Here is a 23,846-nt window from a genome sequence, read left to right on the forward strand (position 1 = left end):
TCAGGACAGGGTGTGGACTTGGACAACCCATACCCAACCACACCCAAGAAATACCTGTGTACTGACGCAGCACTTGGCTCAACTTCTGGAAGTGATAGCCCTGAGGGCTGAATTTGAAAATTATGTCATGGTGATGCAAGCAGTTGTAGAAACGGTGAGATAGGATTTTGTCCAGTTCAAACATTGCTTTTACATAAGGATCATGGGTGCTAGAAGAGAAAGAGAAAGGTGGGACAGTGTGTTAACAAATGACCTAGATAATATTGAACAAATTTTTTATTTTTTTGCTTTCTGGTCACTGACCTGTTTGTCTGGCAGTTGGTCTCCTTGCTAAAAGCACATTTCATGATTATGTCCAGGGCCATCAAGTTGATGTGCTCATGGACCTCCACGGCTGTGTCCTGAGCACCGCCAATCTTCTCCCACTTACCCTGGCACAGAAGGTCAAAGTCAACATCATCATCAACACCATCAACAGTCTTCCTTGTGGTGAGGACTCCTCCCTGACCCTGCACTCAGGATCCAAGGGAGACAAGCTTGACCCCACGCTAACTGAAGGTCAGGTTAGTCAGCTGTGTGCCTACCTCGTTCATGTGCTCAGCTGAACGACAAAGAGCATGCAGCAAATTGCAGATCTCGTAGACGGCTGAGTTCAGGATTGTGGCCTTCGGGCATTACCATCACCCTGTCCATTAGAACCCACCATCTCTGATTCAAGGCCTAAAATTACAACAGGTCTCTCCAGGACGTCCTCCATTTTCAATCCCCAAATTGCTAGCTACACACCACTACTCTCAACCACTATAACCACACTCAAACTTGGGACAATAAAAAAAGAAAACACTTTAGATTCATTTTTAGGAGACAGAGAAGCTGGGAAAAGAAGCGGCTGTAGGGAGTTGGCTCCCAGCAGGGCACACTGTGTCCACTTAACGTCCTCACAAAAAGAGACCTAGCCACGTGGCCTGAAATGCTTTGCTTTACTTTTAAAAAAACCATTGCAAGGTCCCCAGTTGAAATGTACTTGCCATTGTACAAATACACTGTACTTTCTGTAAAAATCAAAATAAATTGGCATGTTTCAGCTCAGTTCAAGCTACATTTGTTGAGCACCTATGGGTGCTAAGCTAGCTGTTGAGGACTTGGAGACCACAAATAAAAAGCAAAGGGGGTTTTACAAACTTTGGCCTAAGTGTCAGTTGTCCAGTCCAGTGACTTGCATCTGCTTTAGCTAAGTTTTATGGGGGTCCAAATGGTGAATTTAGAAGAAGGGCAAGCAAGGGTATCTTGAGGCACCCCAGACCCTTCGGCAGGAAAGGGACTGTGAGAGGCTCTCGGGAAATGTGAGGCTGGGAATCAGGCACGGCTCCTGGAAATGCAGATAAAACTGAAACCCATCCCTGGCCGATTTTAGGTTGTGTTGAACACTGAACAGCACCAGACCTGGAGGAAGATGCTTGCCCCCCTCTGCAGCCTCTACTTCCTGCTCTCTAGGTCTCAACCTCCAGAACCCACACAGATATTTTCACCACAATCCTGGTAGACTTCCGGTTAAACTTGCTTTCGTGAACTTGACTGAGAACCCAACCCGGGGGCAGGTGACAGTGCTTCCTCTAGGAGCAGGCACGCGTTTCTCAGAGGAGGGGGAACTTTGGGTTTATTCTGTGGTGCTTGAAGTGCTTACAGTGGAACTATCAATGAAGTATTTGTCTGCTTTTAAGATACATACAATTTTAGAATTAAAATCTTTGTACACACAGAGATTTGGAACAGAGTCAATTTACAAATCAGGGACTGTGACAGGGTGATTCCTGCACAGCACCCCCCTGCCCTTCCAGGGAAGCCCACATCTGCCCCTCTCATTCGGACATGCACCCTCCGCTTGGCCCTTCATGCTCCCTGGGCAAATCCATTCCAGCCTCCGGAGCTGTCTTCATGCCGACTCACTCTGGCTAGAATCTGTATTACCTACATGCTCAAGCCCAGCTTACGCTTCCTGGTAAGGTTAGTGTCCTTTGGGTTCCGAAGCTGCAGTGGCTTTTCCTAGGCTCTTTACCTGTCATTTACACCACTTTCTGGTTTACTGCCAGAGTATCTCAAAACATATTAAAAATAAATCTTTTTTAAATCACTCCAAGAATGTAGCAAAGGAGTATACAATAGACACGTATTGTCCAGTGGCTACTTCTACACTGATTAATTTCTATACATTGATGTTTGATTTTCACTGTCTGTTAAACACGCGTCTTGTACGGTCACTTACCAGCATGGTGTTCACAGAGCGAGCCATCACCGCAACGTAGGTTTTCAGGATGTTAGAGTGGAAGCCCGGAGTCAGAAGGCGGCGATGCTGGAACCACGTGGGCCCATCTAGGTTCCCGAGTCCTCTTCCTTGAGAAACAGAAGGCACAAAACCTCTTGCCATTTTATTAGGTAGATGAAGAAGGAGCGATGAGGACACAGACAGCACGGACGGCTGTGAGTTGCAGACAGCAGCGCGGTGCTCACATATTGGGACGGCTGTTTCTACTCTTGCAGAGTGAGTTTCCAAGTGTGAGTGATGAGAGTGCCAGTACTGAAACCACCAAGTACTACCACATCATAATCGGGTGAGGTACTTACCCTTCTGAGGCTTGGTTGTCTCAACAACGAAATACGGTAATAAGTGCCTGCTTCACTGGTGCTATGCAGAGTACATGAAGGTGTATACATAAGGTGCCAGTGCTCCCTAGCTCACAGTCAAAATACAACAAACGTTCATCGCCTGTCCACTTCAAACTGTCCCACTAACCCTGCCGTGAATGTGGGTGCCCAAGGAATTAGAGTCCCCCCAGAGAGCCCCTCCTTGAGTCCTGCTCTGTGAATGGCACAAAGTGGAAACATGGCTAATGCGGTACAATCCTTCTAGTATAAGAGTGGTCATTAAAAATCTGATTTTAAAGGACTTTGCAGTTTATTAACACACAACTGACACTATACTCTTCTGTGTGCTTATGACGCGCCAGGCTCGCGATGTGTGGTCTGGTGCTGGTACAATGCCGGATCCTACAGCAAGTGCTGAAACAGGTGTTTCTCTTAATCCTCACCATGGCCTAGATATGGGACGCTCATCTTAATTTTCAAAGATGAGGAAACTCAGAGAGAGAGAGAGAGAGAGAGAATGACTTTTCCAAGATCACATTCAACTGTCTCCTGGGATGGGCAGGATTGAAATTCAAGTGGCTCTGAATCCAACACCCATATTCTTTCATTTAATTCCCTTCTTGTCTGACATAAATCCCAACTATGTGACTGAGGAGTTTAATTTATTTGCTCATAGTGCATTGCCAACTGTCCTGTAGAACAAGATTATTCTCTTTCGCCTACAGAAATAACAGAACCCCAAAAAGAAAGGAAAAGATCCAAGACAACAAGAGAGAAGGAAGGGTAAAAAAAGAAAGAGGGAGTGAGGCTGTCATTTGGAAGGAGGAGGACAGACTCACAGATAAGCTGCCTTGAGAACGAGACTTTGGGGGAGAGAAACGGACGGGGAAGCTTTCCAGGAACTCGAGTTGGCTTAAGGCTGCTCTGAGCCTCCTTTCCCGCTCCCGTAACTTTTGGGACAGCCGTACCTTGCTCCTAATGAAATGAATGCAGACTTGAGTTTCTTTGGCATGCTCCATTATGGGAAGGGGGTTCCCAGGGGCAGTGGGTTACACCTCTCATTTACACATACGTACCAAGACATGGAGTCATGAACTTGGACAGGTACTGGGACTTGGGATCTGCAGAGTCAAGCAGAAGAAACAACAGGTGGCATTAGACGGAGTGCAAGTCAGCAGCTGAGGTTGGGAAAGGGCTTCTTCACGCGCCTGCACCCAGCACAAAGCGTGGGCTCATGGAGCCCAGTGTTCACACCCCCAGGAGAGACCGCAAATCTGGGCCAGGTGCTGGAAAACAGCAAGCCCGGGAGGCAGATGGCTACACGAACCTCAACTCTTCCCTGGTCCACACTTCCTCCAGCAGGACCAGAGATCGCCTGAGGGTTGCAAAGTTCCTAGAGTAGGCATCGGGATAATGTGCACCTGTCTTGGAAGGCAGATTAATTATTAGGTCAGGGGCTGGCAGAGAGCAGAGAAGAAGGCACAAATGCCTGTTGGAGTCCTTCTCATTCTAACATGGAGGTGGGTCACAGTTCCTGTCCTTAGGAGGCAGACTCCTGAGCAATCAGGTTGAGGGCACTGGGAAACATGGAGGCACCAAGGGAAAGCCTGCATCTTTTGTTAGGTTTAATTAGTGGCACGAGTGCAATGGTGCCGGAAAGAAGATTAAGAGCATGAGACCTCCGTTTTGCAAAGTTGACCAAGCAAACACTGGATGTTTTAGTTTTGTGTTAGGGAATAATTCACAGTGGGAGCCTTGAGAAAGGACTGGGCTGGGGAGGTCGCTGACTCACATCCTAAAGGAAATGTCATTGAAAGAAAATACGCAGAAAAGCAAAAACAAAACCTGGGTTACAATCGAAAGGTTAGAGTGATGAATGAATAATCCAGCATTCAGATCTATCTGGCTCTGGGGAGGCAGGGCTCCTTCTGCTGTCCCCTGAAGACTTGTGCTCAACAGAGGGCACGGAGTGAGGGGGTGTTGCTGACACTGAAGTCACAAACCAAGGCAAAGGAAGCCCTGGGCCGGTGTGGAAATGCCAGCTGGGCTTTAATATACGCTGGGGGGTGGGAGAAGATGGGAACCACCTCCTCGTGGAAAGGAAACCCTCCCCATACTTGCCCCAGGGTCTCTTGCAGGCCTAAGACAAGCCTTTGCGACTGGATCCTGCCTACAAGTTGTGTGCACGTCACTCCCGGGAAGACCAGGTCTTGGATACTGGCCCCTTTGCTTACCTGTCCTGCTCAGAACCGTCTCTGCATACTCTGGGTCATAGATAAAGAGACAAGCCTGGAAGGGCCCCACCCAGCAAGGGAAAGCACAAGGGTACTTGTCCATGAACTCTTCCAGCTGCTCCATGTTCTCGTCCTGAAGAAACTGCGGTGAAGAAAAAGTAAAGGGAATCAGAGAACCTGCCAGGTGGGCCTCGTCCCCGCTCACAGCCGCGTGCCGGGTGGAAGGCCCGCCTAGGGTCCCACGGGCAGACGAGCCCTGGCCCCTGGTCTGGAAGTGGGTGAACAAGTTTGCTCTGGGATTTCGAATGTCAGGGCATCATTTTCCGGACAAGGTCAGTGCACATATCCTCCAGTGTAAATATCTGTTGTCCCCGCAGGGCCAAGTCACTCTCAACGTCAGTTCTCCCAACCCTCTCTGCCTCACCTGCCAACTTCACACACTTACTGGAAGTGGAGTCTGAAGGCTGAGCACTTGGCTGTGTGGGAAGCCGCTGTTGGCATCCTGAGCACAACCCAGCAACCAGCTTACCATTCCTTCTCCCTGCTACTCCATTTATTGATCAGTGATTCTTAAGACCTAGGAGGGAATGCTTCTCTCTAAAAACTTGCCATTTCTTTGGGGCTGGTGCTGTGGTGCAGTGGGTAAAACTGCCACCTGCAGTGCTGGCATCCCATACGGGCACCGTTCAAGTCCCGGCTGCTCCATTTCTCATCTAGCTCTCTGCTATGGCCTGAGAAAGCAGTAGAGGATGGCGCAAATGCTTGGGCTGCTGCACCTGTGTGGGAGAACCAGCAGAAGCTCCATGTTCCTGGCTTCAGATTGGCCCAGCTCTGGCCACTGTGGCCATTTGGGGAGTGAACCAGTAGATAGAAGACCTCTCTCTCTCTGTAATTATGTCTTTCAAATAAATAAAATAAAACTTAAAAAAATGCTAGTTGTATCCATAAGGCAAATCCAATTCCTTTTTCCTACAGCAGTGGAAAACCCATTTTGAAGGTGTGTGAAGCTTGAAGTAAACTCAGATACACAACTCTCAGTTTCTGATCCTTAGACGTCAGAGTGCAAATACTACCTCCAGAGAAGACCTTTCTTCTTTTATAAGCAGTTTACCAATGGCTCATTGCCAAGATCTCTTGAAATCACTGATGTGATTCTTGGATGATGTGGGAGCCACTGTGTATGTTTGGGTGTGCCTGCCCACACTGGTGGCAGGACTGTGCCAGAGAAGGAGAACACAGACTTTCAATTCCTCTATTCCCACCATGAACTCTAGTCCATGCAGGGTTCTCCAGAGAGTACAGGGTCTCTAGCAGATCAAGACACTTGCACTGTGGTTTCTGAAATGCTGCTGATGTTCTCACAATAAAGCCAGTGACAAGTGCCCAGTGATGACCGAGAGTGGTCATTCCTAGCTGCTCTGGTTTGAACATAATTTGGCTTCTGAACTCATATAGAAACCTGTAAGTCATAAGCTAATGATACTAAGAGATTGGAAACTGGCTTCAATTACGGTGTTTGGGAGATGGGAGGCCCTTAGCTCATTGGGGGTGTGCCCTCCAGAGGTAGGCTTTTTTTTTTTTTTTTTTTTGACAGGCAGAGTGGACAGTGAGAGAGAGAGAGAGAAAGGTCTTCCTTTTTCCGTTGCTTCACCCCTCAATGGCCGCCGTGGCTGGCGCGCTGCAGCCGGCACACTGCGCTGATCCGATGGCAGGAGCCAGGTGCTTCTCCTGGTCTCCCATGTGGGTGCAGGGCCCAAGCACTTGGGCCATCCTCCACTGCACTCCCGGGCCACAGCAGAGAGCTGGCCTGGAAGAGGGGCAACCGGGACAGAATCCAGCACCCCAACCAGGACTAGAACCTGGGGTAACAGCGCCACAGGTGGAGGATTAGCCTATTGAGCCGCGGCGCCAGCCCAGAGGTAGTTCTTAGGACAGAGTTGTTTATAAAACTGAGATAGAACCAAGATGGTGGCTGGGTAAGCAGCTCCAGTGACCCCCTCCCTGCAAAGACACCACTGTGAGCAAGCGATATGCTGCCCCTGTCAGGAGCTACAGAGGCCAAGTGACAGACCATGGTGTCTTGTGATCAAAGGGAAAGTCCACTGAAGAGAGCAAGAATGAAGGAGTTGCCTGTGGTGCCCCTACCACATAGAGACAGCGCTCACTGAATCCCAGTGCCAGACCCACTGTGGAAACACAGCTGGACTAAGCTCCCTGCCCACCCCGGCCCCTGGCCCGTTTCTGTGGAGTGAATATTTGGAGTCTCCCCAACCAGGTGACTTTTGCTACCCTTCCCCGAGTCACCAGCACAAGACCAAACTCCAGCCATGCAGAGAGGCCAGGAGAGGAAACAGGATAATTCCTTGGAGCTCAGATCCCAACCTACTGCACTGAGAACCACCACCTGATAAAGCCCAAAGACCTCTAGCCCCTGGCCTGTGCTCACATCTAGACCTGCACAGTGCATAGCTTCCAGACTAAGCCTCTAGATTTGCCCCTTGTGCTCCAGGGGGTCACACTTATTTAGCATGGTCACTGCTGGTCTCTTGTGGGCATTGTGTACAAGCCAGGTGACTCTGTAGACAGCGGTGACTGCGGGACCCAGGTGCAATGAAAAGACTGATTTTATTACTCTTCTCCAGCCCAGGCAGACAGAAGGGGCCAGAGGACCGTGTCTTGGGACTCAGTGCTAGGCTGGTAAAGCCCAACACTGGGAAGAGTCTAATGATTTCCATCTCAAGGCAGGTGCCTGTGCACTTTCTCTCGATCAGAAAGAGACCTGCACCCTAATGGACAGGCTCTCTTTAGGCTGGAGTGCACCCCAAGATTGCACAGGGCCTGGTGACTGTGAGTCCCACGTATGACCAACCTAGGACTTGCCTAAGTAGCTAAAAGGTTGCCTGCAACCAACCTTCTTACAATCTTGGTTAGAATGCAAGCAATCATAGGACTGTTTTGGAAATCAGTCCCAGGCTGGCAAAACCAAGCCCTGGGCAGATCCCAATGGTCCATGTTCTCAGGCCACTGACTGCAGGCAGGGCCTCTGGATCTTCTTCAGTATCCCTCAGCGTTCTGTAATTCTAGTTGGGCAGTCTTATACCCAGCCAACAACACAAGCGGATGACAGGTGTGGTGGGCAATGCACCTGCCTCGGCAGCAGACAGACCAAAGCAGAGTGAGCTTTGTTGCTACCTCCAGGCTGCTCTAGTGCTGCTGGGCTGAGGGCTCAAGATGTGATCTGGCATCATGGCCTTTGTGGACACAGGACAAGGTGTCTGGACCAGGAAGAGGCTCATAGGATGAACTACTCCCTTTTAAGCACTTTCCCAGTTTATGCTGGACAATATATAAACTGAAAATTTGGGAAAAATTTAAGATTGAATCAGTAAAAATACAACAGTGGATCTGGGGCAATTGCAGCTTAGGGTGCTATTTAGGGCCGAGACAGGGGACATATCTACAGGCTCAGAGAAAATGACCAGATTGCTTGAGTTTCTAGAAGGACATACATAAATGAAGCCCAATTACCATAGCTTAGTCTTCAGTGCCCAGATGATGTTGTATAGCAACAAATACCAGGAACTTCCAGGGAAACATGAACTCACCTAAAGCAAAATAAGGTTCTAGAAACCAGCTGTCTAGGGATTGAAATTTCCAAATTATCTGATGAAGATTTCCAAATAGCTGTTTTAAGGAAATTCAACATCATTCAAAAGAGCACAGAGAAATGATTCAATATTGTAATAAATTTGGTAGACAGATGGAATTAATTAAACAAAAATCAAGCAGAAATCCCTCTGCTGAAAGTGAAATTAAAAATGTAATAGAAGGCATCAATAGTAGGGGGCCAATAGTGTGGTGCATCAGCTTAAATTGTCATCTGTGATGCTGGTATCCCATATACATGCTGTTTGTATCCCATATATGTGCTGGTTCAAATCCCAGCTCCTCTACTTCCTATCCAGACAAGGATACAACAAAAGAAGAAAACCATCAGTTAATATCTATGATAAGCATAAGTGCAAAGATGCTCATCAAAATACCAAGAAACTGAATCCAAAATCACTTTAAAAAGATCATTCACCATGATCAAGTGGGATGAAATAATGGCTCAACATATATATGCAAGTCAATTAATGTGGTAATATGAAGAACAAAAAAAAATCATATGATCATCTCCATAGATGAAAAAAAGGCATTTGACAGAATTCAACATCCATTCATGATTAAAACTCTTACTGAATTAGTTATAAAAGGAATGTACCTCAACATGATAAAGGCAGCATATAAGAAGCCAACAGATAACATCATATTTAATGGGGGAAAAGCTGGAGGTTTTCCTTCTAAGACTGGAACGACAAGGCTGCCCACTTTCAGCACTTCTAATTGACATAATACTAGAACTCCTAGGTAGAGAAATTAGGTGAAAGAAAAAAATAAAGGACATCCAAGTTGGAAAGGAGGAAGCGATGTTGTCACAGTTTGCTTATGATGTGATCTAATATTCAGAAAATCCCAAAGACACCACCAAAAAGCTGTTAGAACTAATACATTCAAGAAAGCTGCAGGACATAGTCAATGTCCAAAAAGTAGCATCATTGTACACCAATGGTGAATCATCTGTGAAAGAAATCACAAGGGGCCAGTGCTGTGGCATAGTGGGTAAAGCTGCCACCTGCAGTGCTGGCATTCCATAAGGGCACCAGTTCGAGTCCCGGCTGCTCCACTTCCAATCCAGCTCTCTGCTATGGCCTGGGAAAGCAGTAGAAGATGGCCTAAGTCCTTTGGCCCCTGCACCTGCATGGGAGACCTGGAAGAAGCTCCTGGCTCCTGGCTTCAGATCAGCTCAGCTCTGGCTGTTGCAGCCAATTGGGGAGTGAACCAGTGGATGGAAGACCTCTCTCTCTCTTTCTATGCCTCTCCTTCTCTCTATATATAACTCTGATTTTCAAATACATAAATAAATCTTCAAAAAAATGTTAAAAAGAGAAATCAAGAAAGCAATTCCACTTTCAATAGCCCTCCAAATACAACATATAGGAATAGATTTAAGCAAAAAGTGAAATATTTGTATAATGAAAATTATAAATCATTGATGAAAGAAATTAAAAGGCATCCCATGTTCATGGACTAGAAGAATCAATATCCTTAAAATGTTCATACTCCTGAAAGCTGTTTGCAAGTTCAATACAATTCCTATCAAATTATAATGACAATTTCTACAGAAGTTAAAAAAAAACTATTAAAAATTGTGTGGAGGGGGCCAGCAGTGTGGCATAGTGGGTATAGCTGCTACATGCAGTGCTGGTATCCCATATGAGCACCAGTTCGAGTCCCAGCTGCTCCACTTCCAATCCAGCTCTCTGCTATGGCCTGGGAAACCAGTAGAAGATGGCCCAAGTCCTTGGGCCCCTGCACCCACATGGGAAGACCTGGAGGAAGCTTTTGGATCCTGGCTTCAGATCGGTGCAGCTCCAGCTGTTGTGGCCATCTGGGGAGTGAACAAGCAGATGGGAGACCTCTCTTTCTGCCACTCCTTCTATCTCTGTGTAATTCTTTCAAATAAATAAATGAACTCTAAAAAAGATTTGTGGCCGGCGCCACGGCTCAATAGGCTAATCCTCCGCCTAGCGGCGCCGGCACTCCGGGTTCTAGTCCCGGTCGGGGCACCGGATTCTGTCCCGGTTGCCCCTCTTCCAGGCCAGCTCTCTGCTGTGGCCCAGGAGTGCAGTGGAGGATGGCCCAGGTGCTTAGGCCCTGCACCCCATGGGAGACCAGGAAAAGCACCTGGCTCCTGCCTTTGGATCAGCACGGTGCACTGGCCGCAGCGCACCAGCTGCGGCGGCCATTGGAGGGTGAACCAACGGCAAAGGAAGACCTTTCTCTCTGTGTGTCTCTCTCTCTCACTGTCCACTCTGTTTAAAAAAAAGAAGATTTGTGTGGAATCCCCAAAAACTCTGAATTTTTGAAGCAATTTTGAGGGAAAAAAAAAGCAAAGCAGGAGGCATTACATTATCTGATTTTAAAATATATTATAAAGCTGGCCAGTGCTGTGGCTCACTCGGCTAACCCTCCTCCTGCGGCGCCAGCACACTGGGTTCCAGTCCCAATTGGGGCGCCAGATTCTGTCCCGGTGCTCCTCTTCCAGTCCAGCTCTCTGCTATAGCCTGAGAAGACAGTGGAGGATGGCCCAAGTGCTTGGGCCCTGCACCTGCATGGGAGACCAGTAGGAAGTACCTGTTCTGGCTTCGGATTGGTGTAGCACGCCGGCCACAGCATGCTGGCTGTAGTGGCCATTTGGGGGGTGAACCAATGGAAAAGGAAGACCTTTCTCTCTGTCTCTCTCTCACTGTCTAACTCTGCCTATAAAAAAAAAAAAAGCTACAGTAATTAAAACAGCAATGATGTTTGCATAAAAATAGATTCATAGACAAATGAAAAAGAATAGAGACCCTAGAAGTAAATCTACACACCAACAGCCAATCTATCTTGGTAAAGTTGCTAAGAGCATGTACTGGAAACAGAAAAGTCTTTTTAATAAATGGTGCTCGGAAAATCAGATATTCACATGCAAAGGAATGAAGCTAAACTCCTACCCATCACCATATACAAAAATCAATTAAAATGAATTAAAGATGTAATACGAGACCCGAATCTTTGAAACTATCAGAGGAAATCACAGTGAAAACAGTTGAGGACGTTGGAATGGGCAAGGATTTTCTAAGTCATACCCCACAAGCACAGGAAATACAAGCAAATATTTGTACATCAAATATCTGGAAGCTACTAGCTGACAAAAGACTAATGTCCTGAATTGATCAGGAACAGCAAAAGCACAGCCAATCCAATTAAGAAATAGGCAAAGGAAGCCGGCGCCGCAGCTCACTAGGCTAATCCTCCACCTAGCGGCGCCGGCACACCGGGTTCTAGTCCCGGTCGGGGTGCCGGATTCTGTCCCGGTTGCCCCTCTTCCAGGCCAGCCCTCTGCTGTGGCCAGGGAGTGCAGTGGAGGATGGCCCAGGTGCTTGGGCCCTGCACCCCATGGGAGACCAGGAAAAGCACCTGGCTCCTGGCTCCTGCCATCGGATCAGCGCGGTGCGCCGGCCGCAGCGCGCCGGCCGCGGCGGCCATTGGAGGGTGAACCAACGGCAAAGGAAGACCTTTCTCTCTGTCTCTCTCTCTCACTGTCCACTCTGCCTGTCAAAAAAAAAAAAAAAAAAAAAAAAAAGAAATAGGCAAAGGACCTGAATAGAAACTTCTCAAAAGAAAAAAATGGAAATGGCCAATAAATATATGAAAAAATGCTCAATATCACTAGCCTTCAATGAAATGCAAATCAACATCATAATGAGATATCACCTGACTGTTGACAGAGTGGATATTATAAAAAAGACAGAAAGTAACAAATGCTGGTGAGGATGTGGAGAAAGGAGAAGTCTTATACACTGTTGGCAGGAATATAAATTAATAGAGTCACCATGGAAGAGAGTATAAATACTTCTTAAAAATCTAGATATAAGGGACAGCATTGTGGTGCAACAGGTTAAGCCAGTGCTTGCAACATTGACATCCCACATCAAAGCACCAATTTGAGTTCTGGCTGCTCTGTTTCTAATTCAGCCTCCTGCTAATGTGTCTGGGAAGGCAAATGATGGCCCAAGTGCTTAGGCCTCTGCCACACACATGGAGACGCGGATGGAGTTCTTGACTCCTGGCTTTAGCCTGGCCCAGCCTTGGCCCTAGCAGCTACTTGGGGAGTGAACCAGTGGATGGGAGATCTATGTATCTATGTTTCTCTCTCTTTATCTTCCTCTGTCACTCTGCCTTTCCAATAAATAAATAAATAAATAAATATTTTTAAAAATCTAGAAATAGAATTATCATATGAGCCATCAATGTCACCATGGTAGCAAAATGGATGGAACTGGAGATCAGTTGAGTGAAATAAACCAGACATAGAAAGACAAATACTGCACATTTTCTATCATGTGTGGGAGCTGAAAAACAAAACAAAACTCAATCTGAACACAGGATGTCAATTACTAGAGACTGGGAAGTTTGGGGGGGGTAGTTGGAATTTTGATAAAAAAAAGTATGGAAAGCTGAGTACAGTTCATCAACTGTGATAAATATATCATACTAACATGAGATACTGAAAATAGGGGAAGATGGATGTGGTTTATAGATTGTGACAAATATGTAATAGTAACGTAAGATGATAACAACAAGGAAAGGTGAGGGTAGGGTATATGGGAACTCTTTGTACTACTTCATAATTGTTTACTAACTTTAAAGATATTCTGAAATAAAATGTAAAAATGTATAATCCAATTCAAAATAGACAGTATATATAAACAGACATTTCCCAAAGGAAGACATACAAACAGCCAATTGGTAAATGGAAAAATGCTCAACATCACTAATAGTCATGGAAATGCAAATCAAAACCATGGTGAGATTCCATTTCATCCTCACTAGAGTGGCTATAATCAAAGAGACCCAAAGTAACCAGTATTGACAAGAAGCTGGAGAAACTAGACCCCTCATATGTTACTGTGGAGAATGTAATATAGTGCAGCCGTTTTGGAAAACAGTCTGGAAGCTCCCCTAAAGAGTTAGGCATGGAGTTACCATTTCACCAAATAACTCCCACTAAGTATGCACACCTAAGAGAAATAAAAACTAATGCCCACACAAAACTTGTTCATGTAAATAGTTAAAAAGTAGAAATAATCCAAATGTCCATCAGCTGATAAATAAAATGATATATCCATACAATGGAATAATAATCAGCCATACAACAAGGCATGAAGTACCTTCACCTATATTCTTTTTTTTTTAGATTTATTAATAAAATAAATTTATTAGAAAGTCAGAGTTACACAAAGAGAGGAGAGAGAGAGAGAGAGGGAGAGAGAGAGAGAGAGAGAGAGAGAGAGAGAGAGGACTTCCATCCCATGGTTCACTCCCCAATTGGCCACAATGGCTGGAGCTGCACGGATCCAAAGCCAGGAGCCAGGAGCCAGAAGCTTCTTCCAGGTCTCCCACAGGGGTCAGGGGCCAAGGACTTGGGCCATCTTCTACTGCTTTCCCAGGCCATAGCAGAGCTGGTTTGGAAGTGGAGCAACCGAGTCTCCAACGGCGCCCATATGGGATGCTGGCACTTTAGGCCAGGGCATTAACCTGCTGCATCACAGCGTGGGCCCCTTCACCTACATTCTTAACCTGAGGGCTTTTCCTGGCCATTGTAGCCTGTGTTGCTGCATCGATGATGCTAGCCTACAGTGCTGGGGATTTAACAGCATCCAGAATCTGTCTTCAACAGGAGACTGAAAGGAATTGGTGTAAAATTGTCCCCATTCCCTTATACTTCAGGCAAGATGATTCTGAAGTATAGACACTGGCTTTCCCAGTGGGATTAATCTCCAGTTATCCATAGGGTGAGATAAGATTGAGGACAACCCTCCCCTACCTATCCCACCTGCTCCACCCTCTATCAAAGTTCTCTGCTGTCATCTTGTGGGGAATCTCACAGGAGTCCCAAAAATAGAGTCACAGATCACTGCTTACCTGACCAGCAGAAGGAGGTGAACTGTGGAAACTCCACAGAGATGCCTAGAGTCAAAAACTACCGCTATCCACAAAGTGAAAGTAAAGAAAAATGGAGTCACTCATGCTAAGCCAGAGACTGATGACATCACTTATGTCAAGCTCAGTGCTTGCCAAGAAGGATGCTCCTCATCAGACTGAACAGACATCCCTGGGTGACGAGGCCAAGGCAACTTCAGCTGGCTGACAAGGTCACAGCAGAAGGTCTGTCTCAGCAAGGCATGAGGAGGACAGCTGTGGTCCTCTTGGTGGTTTTAGGTTTGATGGGAACTACACTCTGCATAAGCAAGCTGGAGCTTCCTGGTGGGCCTGCTAATGATTGCTGTATTCCTAATTTTACGGAAGAGCACTTAGTCTCATAACCTCCAAAATGTCCATTGCCTTGTAGAATTTTAATCAAGCAGAATGTTAGTGTAGAAGAAAGGGTTAATGCCTTATGCAAGGTTGAGCTGTTTGTAGAAAAGAATTAAAAGGCAACAGGCTTTCTGGTATATACTTCCCACTAGAATAAAGATAGATGCTAATAAAGCTTTAATTCACTATATGCTACAAGTACTACAATGGTTAGGATGTCAAAACTGTAGAATATATCTAAGTAAGCCTTTAAATAAGTGCAATAAAGAAATTAAAGAATTACAGAAAAATTGCAAAGAGGGGATACATTTTAAAAAGGGTCTGCTTTGGGCATGGAAGCCATGACACGGTGGCAAAAAACAATCTAAATGAAAGATCCTGGTGAACAAGACCCCAGCAGAAGGAACAGGCCATCAAGGAGAGAGGCGCCTTTCTCTGAAGGCAGGAAGGAACCTCCACTGTGATACGGCCTTGACTAAACAAGTTCAGAGTTGGTGAACTCAAGGGGCTTCCATAGCCTAGACAGCTCATAGCAAGAGTCTTGGGTGATTGCTGACGTCATAAATAAGAGTGCCAATTGTTAAATCAACAACGGGAGTCACTGGGTACATGCTTCCCACGTAGGATCTCTGTCCTTAATGTGTTTTACTATGAAACTTAAAAACAACACTACTAGTCGAACAATACCCTATACCTTGTGCGGTTGTGTGAGTGCAGCCTGTTGAAATCCTTGCTTAGTATATACTAAGTTGATCTTCAGTATATGAAGGTAATTGAAAATGAAACTCAATGAAGGGTGGGATGGGAGAGGGAGTGGGAGAGGGGAGGGCCACAGGAGGGAGGGAGGTTGGGGGGGAAGCCACAACAATACAAAAGTTGCACTTTGTAAATTCACATTTATTAAATAAAAAAATAACTATATAACAAACAAAAAAAGAAAAAGAAAAAAATAACTTAATACTTTACCCTTTTAGTATTTTTTATGTCCTACTTAAAATTATTGGTTGAACTCTGTAATTAATACACAATTACTCTTAGGTGTTTAATTAATGCTATAACTAGTACTCAAATAGTATTTTATACTTTGTGTTTCTGTGTGGGTGCAAACTGTTGAAATCTTTACTTAATATATGTTAAATTGATCTTCTGTATATAAAGATAATTGAAAATTAATCTTGATGTGAAGGGAAGGGGAGAGGGAGTGGGAGAGGGGAGTGTTGTGGGTGGGAAGGAAGTTACGGGCTGGGGGGAGCTATTGTAATCCATAAGCTGTACTTTGGAAATTTATGTTCATTAAATAAAATAAAATATAAAAAGGGTCTGCTTTGAACTTGGGGTTTCTAGTAAAGATTAGATTAGGAAGGTACTATTCTAGCTTATGTAGCCAATTTCTGCATAGTTCAGCAGCACTCGAGGCCTTGGCTTGTGTGGGTAGCCTGTTATCTTGCACCTGTCTGTGATTGTAACCCATGCTCTGAGTATGCCCTTGAAAATAAAAAAAATTGTAATTAGAAAAAATGGACAACAGGATTTTCATTGTAAGAAGAAAAAATCATTGTGTGGCTTATAATATAAAAATAAAGTCTGGTGCTCAAAAGCCAGAGCCATGCCATCAGCCTTGCTGTGAGTGTCTCTCATTTCTTCATGCGCCGACACCTCTCACACCTTGGGGCCCCTGAACTGGCTGGAGCTGGTCTCCAGCACCTGGGAAGTCTGATAATGTGTGTGCTATGGATGATAACCTCGAGTCACCTTCCTACTTGCATAGTGATTGGATGCACCCTGAGAATGAGCTGGAGGCACCCTGTCCTAGGCATTGGATTGGTGGCACCTGGGAAACTCTGAGAGGGAGTACAACTGATTGGTGACACCCAGACCTCTACTGGAGACTCCCTCTTCAGAGTGACAAGGATAAAAGGAAAGCCTTTTCCACGGCTCTCCATCCTCTCGAGGATCATGGCCCGGTGTGTGTGAACCTCTGGATCTCCACACGTCCAGAAATGAAGAGGCAGCCCATTGCAGATGGATCTATAACAGCACAAGCCAACAACGGATCAAGGGCCCCGTGTGTGTGAACCTCTGGATCTCCTCGCACTTGGAGCTGCAGAGCCAGCTCGCTGGCCCCCTTCTAAGTGACACAAGGTGACTATGGGATCAAAACTCCAGCAGAGATGCCACCTCCCCACCTCACCTGGACCCCTTATCAGCCTGCTGCCAGGCCTGACCGCAGAGCTGGACCACGCCTCTCAGCAGGGGACCTCCAACTCCTTGCCTTGCCATCTGCCTGGGAACTCCAAGCCCACTGCCCAGAGTGACAGCCATCCCACAACTCCCTGCCTATAAGTGACTGATCTGAGATCTGTCTCTGCTGAGACGTTGGGCTCTGGACCTTGAACACTGACTCTTTTTTGTGACCGTGATGTGATCCTTGAAAAATGCAGCCTTTATAAATGACATTAGCCATGTGTAATGTAATATGAATATGCTTTGATCCTATGATTAAGGTAATGATACATACCTTGCTGTACATATACTATTATAATTGGGTAGCCCTCAAAGTTACTTTAACACTGTATACTGTGATCTGTGGATTAATGAATAAGCTCAAGTAGTATTATTGATGTTGATATTAGTGGTATTAGTGTTGAGATTTAGTTCCAGTAATTCTTTAGTATTGCCGTTAATGGAATAGTGTTATAATAGTTGAGTTACATTGTTAAGTGTTAGTAGTTGAGTCAAGTGCTAGTAGTTAAGTATTGTTATAATAGGAAAACTGACAGTGATAAGTACATTGATACTGAAGAGTATGTTAACATGGATACTGATAAGTGTACTGACCTTAATGAGCCTATTGATAACAATGTGATAAAATCCCTGGTGTGTGAGCAGTAAAGTCTTTCATTGTAAAGGCCGTCTTGTGTCCTTGTGTTCCTGTCTTCCTCAGGCTCTTACACATTGCCCTTAAGCCCTGTCGAGCTGCGTGACAGCAGGTGCTCGCGACACATCTTCAAAATAAAGTGTGTGCCCCCGATTCCTTGTCCCAGGATCTTATTCTTGGGAAACCTGAACTAGGACAACAATTTTCAAAAAGTATCAGAATTGAAAATGAAATTCCAGATTGCAAAGGCAGTCCAGCCACTGTCAGACACAATGAACAAAGCACCATACCTCGGCACAACGTAACTAAACTTCACAAGGCAAAGTGAATCCCTTAAAGTAGCCAGAGAGAGTGAGAGGAAAAGGTCACATCACAAGAATTAGAGTCAGACAGGTAGGACTGGTGAAGAGGACTAAGGATTAAGAATCAGAATGGGGCCGGCACTGTGGCTCACTAGGCTAATCCTCTGCCTGCAGCACCAGCACCCGGGTCCTAGTCCCGGTTGGGGCACTGGTTCTGTCCTGGTTGCTCCTCTTCCAGTCTAGCTCTCTACTGTGGCCCAGGAAGGCAGTGGAGGATGGCCCAAGTGCTTGGGCCCTGCACCCGCATGGGAGACCAGGAGGAAGCACCTGGCTGCTAGCTTCGGATCGGTGCAGTGTGCTGGGCGTGGCATGGCGGCCATTTGGGGGGTGAACCAATGGAAAAGGAAGACCTTTCACTCTGTCTCTCTCTCTCACTGTCTTACTCTGCCTGTCAAAAAAAAAAAAAAAATCTTTCTCTGTGTCTCTCCCCTTCACTGTCTGTAATTCTACCTCTCACATAAATAAATAAATAAATAAATAAAATAAAATATATTTTAAAAAAAGAATCAGAATGGAAGACACCAAAGGCTGAGTCCTGGAATAGTCACAGATGTTATCTTGAAAACAGCCCACAGCCTGGGAGCTCCCATATCTTCCTCAGCCATGGCTGAGCCTTGGGTCACCTGGGGTATGGTAGGTATAAAATGGAGTTTCCAGTTGGTCTGGAATCACATATTCTGCCCTTCCTATTACAGGCCTGAGGCCAAGGAAAGGCAGCTTTGTAAAATTCTCTAGGTGCCTTCCAACAAGTGTTCTGAATAACAGGTTTCTGATTGCTTTATGGATTAGATGAGACTTCTCAAGACTCTGAGGAAAAGAGAGAAAATCCACCAAATGCCTACTAGAGATCAAGCAGGACAAAAATTGGTCAGTTGAGACTGAGTGAGTGAGTGAAATTTGTGGATTTCTATGTCTTTTATTTGAAATATTGTTGGCTCTGTAATTAAGCATTTCATCTCCTGGGTTTCAAGAAACTTTTTTCTGGAGTTGGGTATCTTTGTCCCTGTGAGAGGAGAGGTCTGCTCAACTGAGACAGGGCGGAGGCAGAGGAGAGAAGCAAGACTCAGGCCTTCGAGGTCATCCCAGATAGACCAAGGGATTGGAAGATGATTGTCCAGGGGATGTTGACAACACTTCCCCCTGTTCAGTGCTCTGGAGAGGGGGTTGCAGAGCAGTCCGATGTTTGGCCAAAGGAGCCAGACAGTGGCCGGTGGCATTGCATATTGGCCATTTTCCACGAAAGTTTCTTTTAGTTGCTCTCACCACAACAAAAAGAAAGAGGAAAAAGAAGGGTAGTTACCTGAGGTGATTTTTATGCTAATTAATGTGATTGTGAAGGGTGATTTCACTACCTTGATGTGTGTCAAGATAAGTACATCAAAACATCCTGCTGTACATTTCACTTATATACAATTAAAAGGAAACAAAAACAAACCAGAAGCATCAGAATTTTCAGCAGCTGTCCTGAAAATTAGAGATAATGAAACAAAGTTTTCAAAGTTTTGAGAGTAAAATGTTTCCAAAGCACACTTCTATACCCAGCCAAACTGTCATTCTTGTTTGCAATTAGAATGAAGGCATTTTTAGCCATTCAAGAACTCAAAAACTTCACCTAACATTCTTTCACTCACTCCCAAGAAACTATTCCTAAAAATGATACAATAAATCAGAGACAACATGGAATAGTTTCCAGGAGACAGGAGATCTGACACAGGGTAGCATCAACGGGATTGCCTAAAACAGCATCTGTGTACTGGGCCTGAAAAGCAACCAGTCCAGATTGGAACAGGGACAGAGGTCCATGGGAGAAATGCCTCTGGAAAAATATAGGTACTGATAGGTCATTTGGTATGTTTGAGTACTTAGAAATATGTTGGAGACGTATTTGACAGATCTACTAAATTGTTATGGGAGGGGTTGGCGCTGTGGCGCAGCGGGTTAAAGCCCTGACCTGAAGTGCCAACATCCCATATGGGTACTGGTTCTAATCCCAGCTGCTCCTCTTCCAATCCAGCTCTCTGCTATGGCCTGGGAAAGCAGTAGAAGATGGCCCAAGTCCTTGCGCCCCTGCACCCATGTAGGAGACCTGGAAGAAGCTCCTGGCTCCTGGCTCCTGGCTTCAGATTGGCGCAGCTCTGGCCATTGTGGCCATCTGGGGAGTGAACCAGCTGATTGAAGACCTCTCTCTCTCTCTCTCTACCTCTCTCTGTAACACTGTCTTTCAAATAAATAAAGTAAATCTTATAAAAAAATGTTATGGGAAACTGAACTGGGGAAATTCCCTTAGTTTAAACAAGCACCAGAGTTGAGTGGAGGATCAGAGCAGTTTATTAACATCAATGGGGCTAGTGGAATTGCTTCCTAAGACTGAGCCTTGAACCCAGGTGTTTTAGTGTTTACAGGTTCATCAGCACTATACCTTAACTGGCACAGCACTGGTGGGTTTAATTGCAGCCTGCTTTCATAACTGTCACCCAAAGGCATACTTGAGGCACCTGAATCGCTGCAGCTGACTGAGGTGCAGCTGTGGTATTTCTCAGAAAGCCTCTGCCTGAAAGCACCCCCCCTTTTGGGTATCTGGTTGTTGTCTTATTTCCTCTTAAAAGCATTTGGAAAAATGTGTGATAAGTATTGAAAAAACTACACAGATGAGAAAAGGAGGAAGCTACCACCATGGGATGCGGAGAAGTTCTGTAAGAAAAGGAACAAAATCAAAGAGGACTCTTTAGATCAGCAATAAGTTCAATTTACATAATAAAATTAAATTAAATACTTGTTTTTCTGTTTAATCAAAAAAGTTATAATGTGACTACACTGGGACAGTGGGAGATGATGTTTAAATATGATTGCCTGTCACAAAGAAGTTCATAGATGTCTAAAATCAATAAATAATTAATAAATTAACTATTAATCTAATTTATTAATTAATCATTAATTTAATGATCAATTAAATTAAATTAATGTAATGATTAATTAATAAATACAGTACAGTAACATCATTTTACAAGTAAGGATTTACATACCAGAAGAAACATATAAAAGAGTTGAAAGTGGTTACTCTTTGGAGGAAGGACCAGGAAGCCAGGGGTGGGGGTGGGGTGGAGCTGGGGTGGGGGTGGGGCTGGGATGGAAGCACCTGCCCTACACCACCCATCCTTGGGATTCCGCTCAGCCCTGCAGACTTGCTGTGGTCCCTTAGGGATCCTCCAAGGCTCCCGTGTCCCTCTCAGAAGCACCCCTTACCCTGTAGTTTTCGTTTTCTCTTTGTGGTCAATGTCTGCACCTGCCTTGGGCTTCTGGAAGGCAGGGACCCATTGTCTCTCGCAATCCTAGCACCTACCACATAATTACCATTCAAAGCGGCTTATATGAATAAAATAATGCATCCAAGTGGCTGTGGATTTAAAGAACGGAGATACCAAATGGTAACGGTCTCTTCATCCTGCTTTATACATTTCAATCCAATATTAGCTGGGGCTGCCCCCTACTTCACAAGAATCTTAAGTTAATTTTCTCCAGTTAAAATAGACTAAGGGTGCCAACTATCACGTCCAATTTAACATATTTCCTGCAATTAAAAAGCATTATTTAGAAAAACACACGATTTTAAAGCAATACACATGGCAGGCTTTTGACCTCCAAGAGCCTGGAAGAGTCAATTAGAGCCAGACCTGGGCTTTGTCAACATCCAGGCTATTAAACCGCCCATGTCCACCCCCACAACTTCCTCTCCGGTGAGTGACATTTCCCTGTAGCCCTGCGACAAAGAGCCCTGGAGAGATGCTGCGAGCCGCTGCAGGGCAGGACCGAGGGTCCGGAGACACGGCAGGAGGTGGCCACCCCTCTGCCCGCCGCCCACCCCCTTCATCTACCTGCTGGTGCCCGTGAAACCAGTGTGCCGGGGGCGCGGGGAAGGAGCGCAGGTCCCGCTGCAGCCGCTGTCTCCGCAGGTGGAGCTTGATGGCCTGCAGCAGCCCCAGAGCCAGGCAGAACACGAAGGCCAGGTACAAGGACCGCACCCAGCGCGTCTCGAGCCAGGAGGCCTCCATCGCCGCCGCAGCCTCCGGGAGCCGGGGATGGTGTGCCTTTTCCGCTGCGGGCGCTCGGGGATCGCCCGCTGCGCCGCCTGCCTGGGCCTCCGGGAAGCTCCTGGCTGCGGGGCGGCCGGGGCGCGAGCGCTGGGCAGGGCGGCCCCGGCCCGGGAGAGGAGGCAACCGCGCGCTCCCGGCCGCGCGCTGGCTTTCAGCCGGCCCTCCTACACCCTCTGGCGTCGTGGGAGTATCGGTGTGACACCTCTCAATCACCCGGGCAGCTCGGTTTAGATTCCAACATAATGGTCAGGCTGTCACAAAGTAATACACACAAAAGCCGTCTTCCCCACTCCGGAATTCTATTAAAAGGCACAGGGCTGGGGATGAGCAGGTATTACAAGCTGACAACCATTTAGTGCGCTGGAAAACGCCTTCCAGGCTCTCTCGCCCTGATGTGCAGCGGGGCCGGCGCCGGCCCCAGCCTATTCCAAGCTGCCCCGTGGCGTGGCGGGTGGTAGCGGCAGGCAGTGGCGCTGAGCGCGGGGCCGGGAGGAGGTGGGTAGTATTTCCACCACACAGATGCAGTCAGGGCCTGCTGCCTCATCTATGGATCCCCAGGGGATTACAATGTTACTAATGACAGCAGTTCATAAAGCCAAGCCTGTGCCCCTCTGAGTCCAAGGTCCTTTGTGACTGCTCAGGTTCCTGGTCCCTGAAGCCAGCTCTGGATAGAAGAGAGAGAAACAACCTCAAAAGCACAGAGAGTGGCAAAACGTAGCAACGCAGCTGACCCGCGTAGATTTGGTTTGTTGCACAGTAATTAAAGGAGCAACCAGATAATTACTTTTAAAATACCTTCCTCAACCACCAGATATTATCTTCCTTTATCCACTCAGGGTTCTAGAAATATCAGATGTCTCACTTGCTTCCTAAACTGTTGTTGAAGTGCCTTTCATTCAGAAATACAGACCTCCTATTCTGCAAGAATCCCTCTTTTCAATGTATTTGTGTCTTTTTCACTCCTGGGTTCTTCACTCTGACCTAATGGGCACAGGCTCACTCAGGGTCCACCTGTAACTGTGACTACTACTGAAACTGACGTAGGGACTCGAGGAAGGGAGTTAGGTAGACATAGGTGAGCTGGAATTTTTGCCAGCCCTGCGTTGTACTTTTATCCCTTGACTTGTCGACCTAATCTGCCTACCTTCCCAGGATGCACTTGCATCTCATGGGGGACCAGGGAGGAGACACCAAGTTGGCCATCTGGAAGTTAGAGTCCAGGTGGAGATGCCATGAAAAAGATTCCAGAAAGCTTCACACGTACCCTGTTTGTTTATTCAACCAAGACACCACCCTCTCTCCAGGTGAAAGAGACTGAGGGTGGGGGAGGGGCCTTCTTTTGCCCTTGCTCATGCTTGGGGACCCTTCTCGCTCCCTTTCCCTCTCCCTCCTCATAGGCAACTGTCTGGCCCACTCGGGATGGGTGTTTCCCTGTGGGGCAATCCACACACCGGAATGTGTGTTCACTGTCTGTCTTTTCAGTAAGTCCTGCTCTCACTGCGCGTTGAATGGATGCTCTGCTTGGGATTCGTACCTCTATGGGGGCAAGAACCTGGATTAAAGCTCAGGATACCTAGGCCAGAAACAAAGCAAGTTCCCCCAGACAGAAGCTGCTGATACTTCATGTGTGCAGCTGTGTGCACTTGACTCTCCATATCCATGGGTTCTGCAGGCA

The 23,846-nt window shown here is 46.3% G+C and overlaps 1 protein-coding gene across 1 annotated transcript in view; it reads right to left on the bottom strand.

The window, feature by feature from the left end:
* Positions 1-22,757, bottom strand: part of CYP4X1 (cytochrome P450 family 4 subfamily X member 1) — a 54,686-nt gene extending 31,929 nt beyond the window's left edge. Inside the window, exons 1-6 of the mRNA XM_002715659.5 lie at positions 21,953-22,757; positions 4,878-5,019; positions 3,720-3,764; positions 2,264-2,391; positions 304-431; positions 55-209 (exon numbers count right to left, since the gene is read on the bottom strand). Coding sequence (XP_002715705.1) covers positions 55-209; positions 304-431; positions 2,264-2,391; positions 3,720-3,764; positions 4,878-5,019; positions 21,953-22,129 — 775 coding nt within the window. The 5' untranslated portion in view covers positions 22,130-22,757. The remainder of the gene's footprint in view (positions 1-54; positions 210-303; positions 432-2,263; positions 2,392-3,719; positions 3,765-4,877; positions 5,020-21,952) is intronic.
* Between the last annotated feature and the right edge of the window lie 1,089 nt (positions 22,758-23,846).

Source organism: Oryctolagus cuniculus, chromosome 7, assembly GCF_964237555.1.
Source record: "Oryctolagus cuniculus chromosome 7, mOryCun1.1, whole genome shotgun sequence".
In the NCBI taxonomy this organism is placed as follows: Eukaryota; Metazoa; Chordata; class Mammalia; order Lagomorpha; family Leporidae; genus Oryctolagus; species Oryctolagus cuniculus.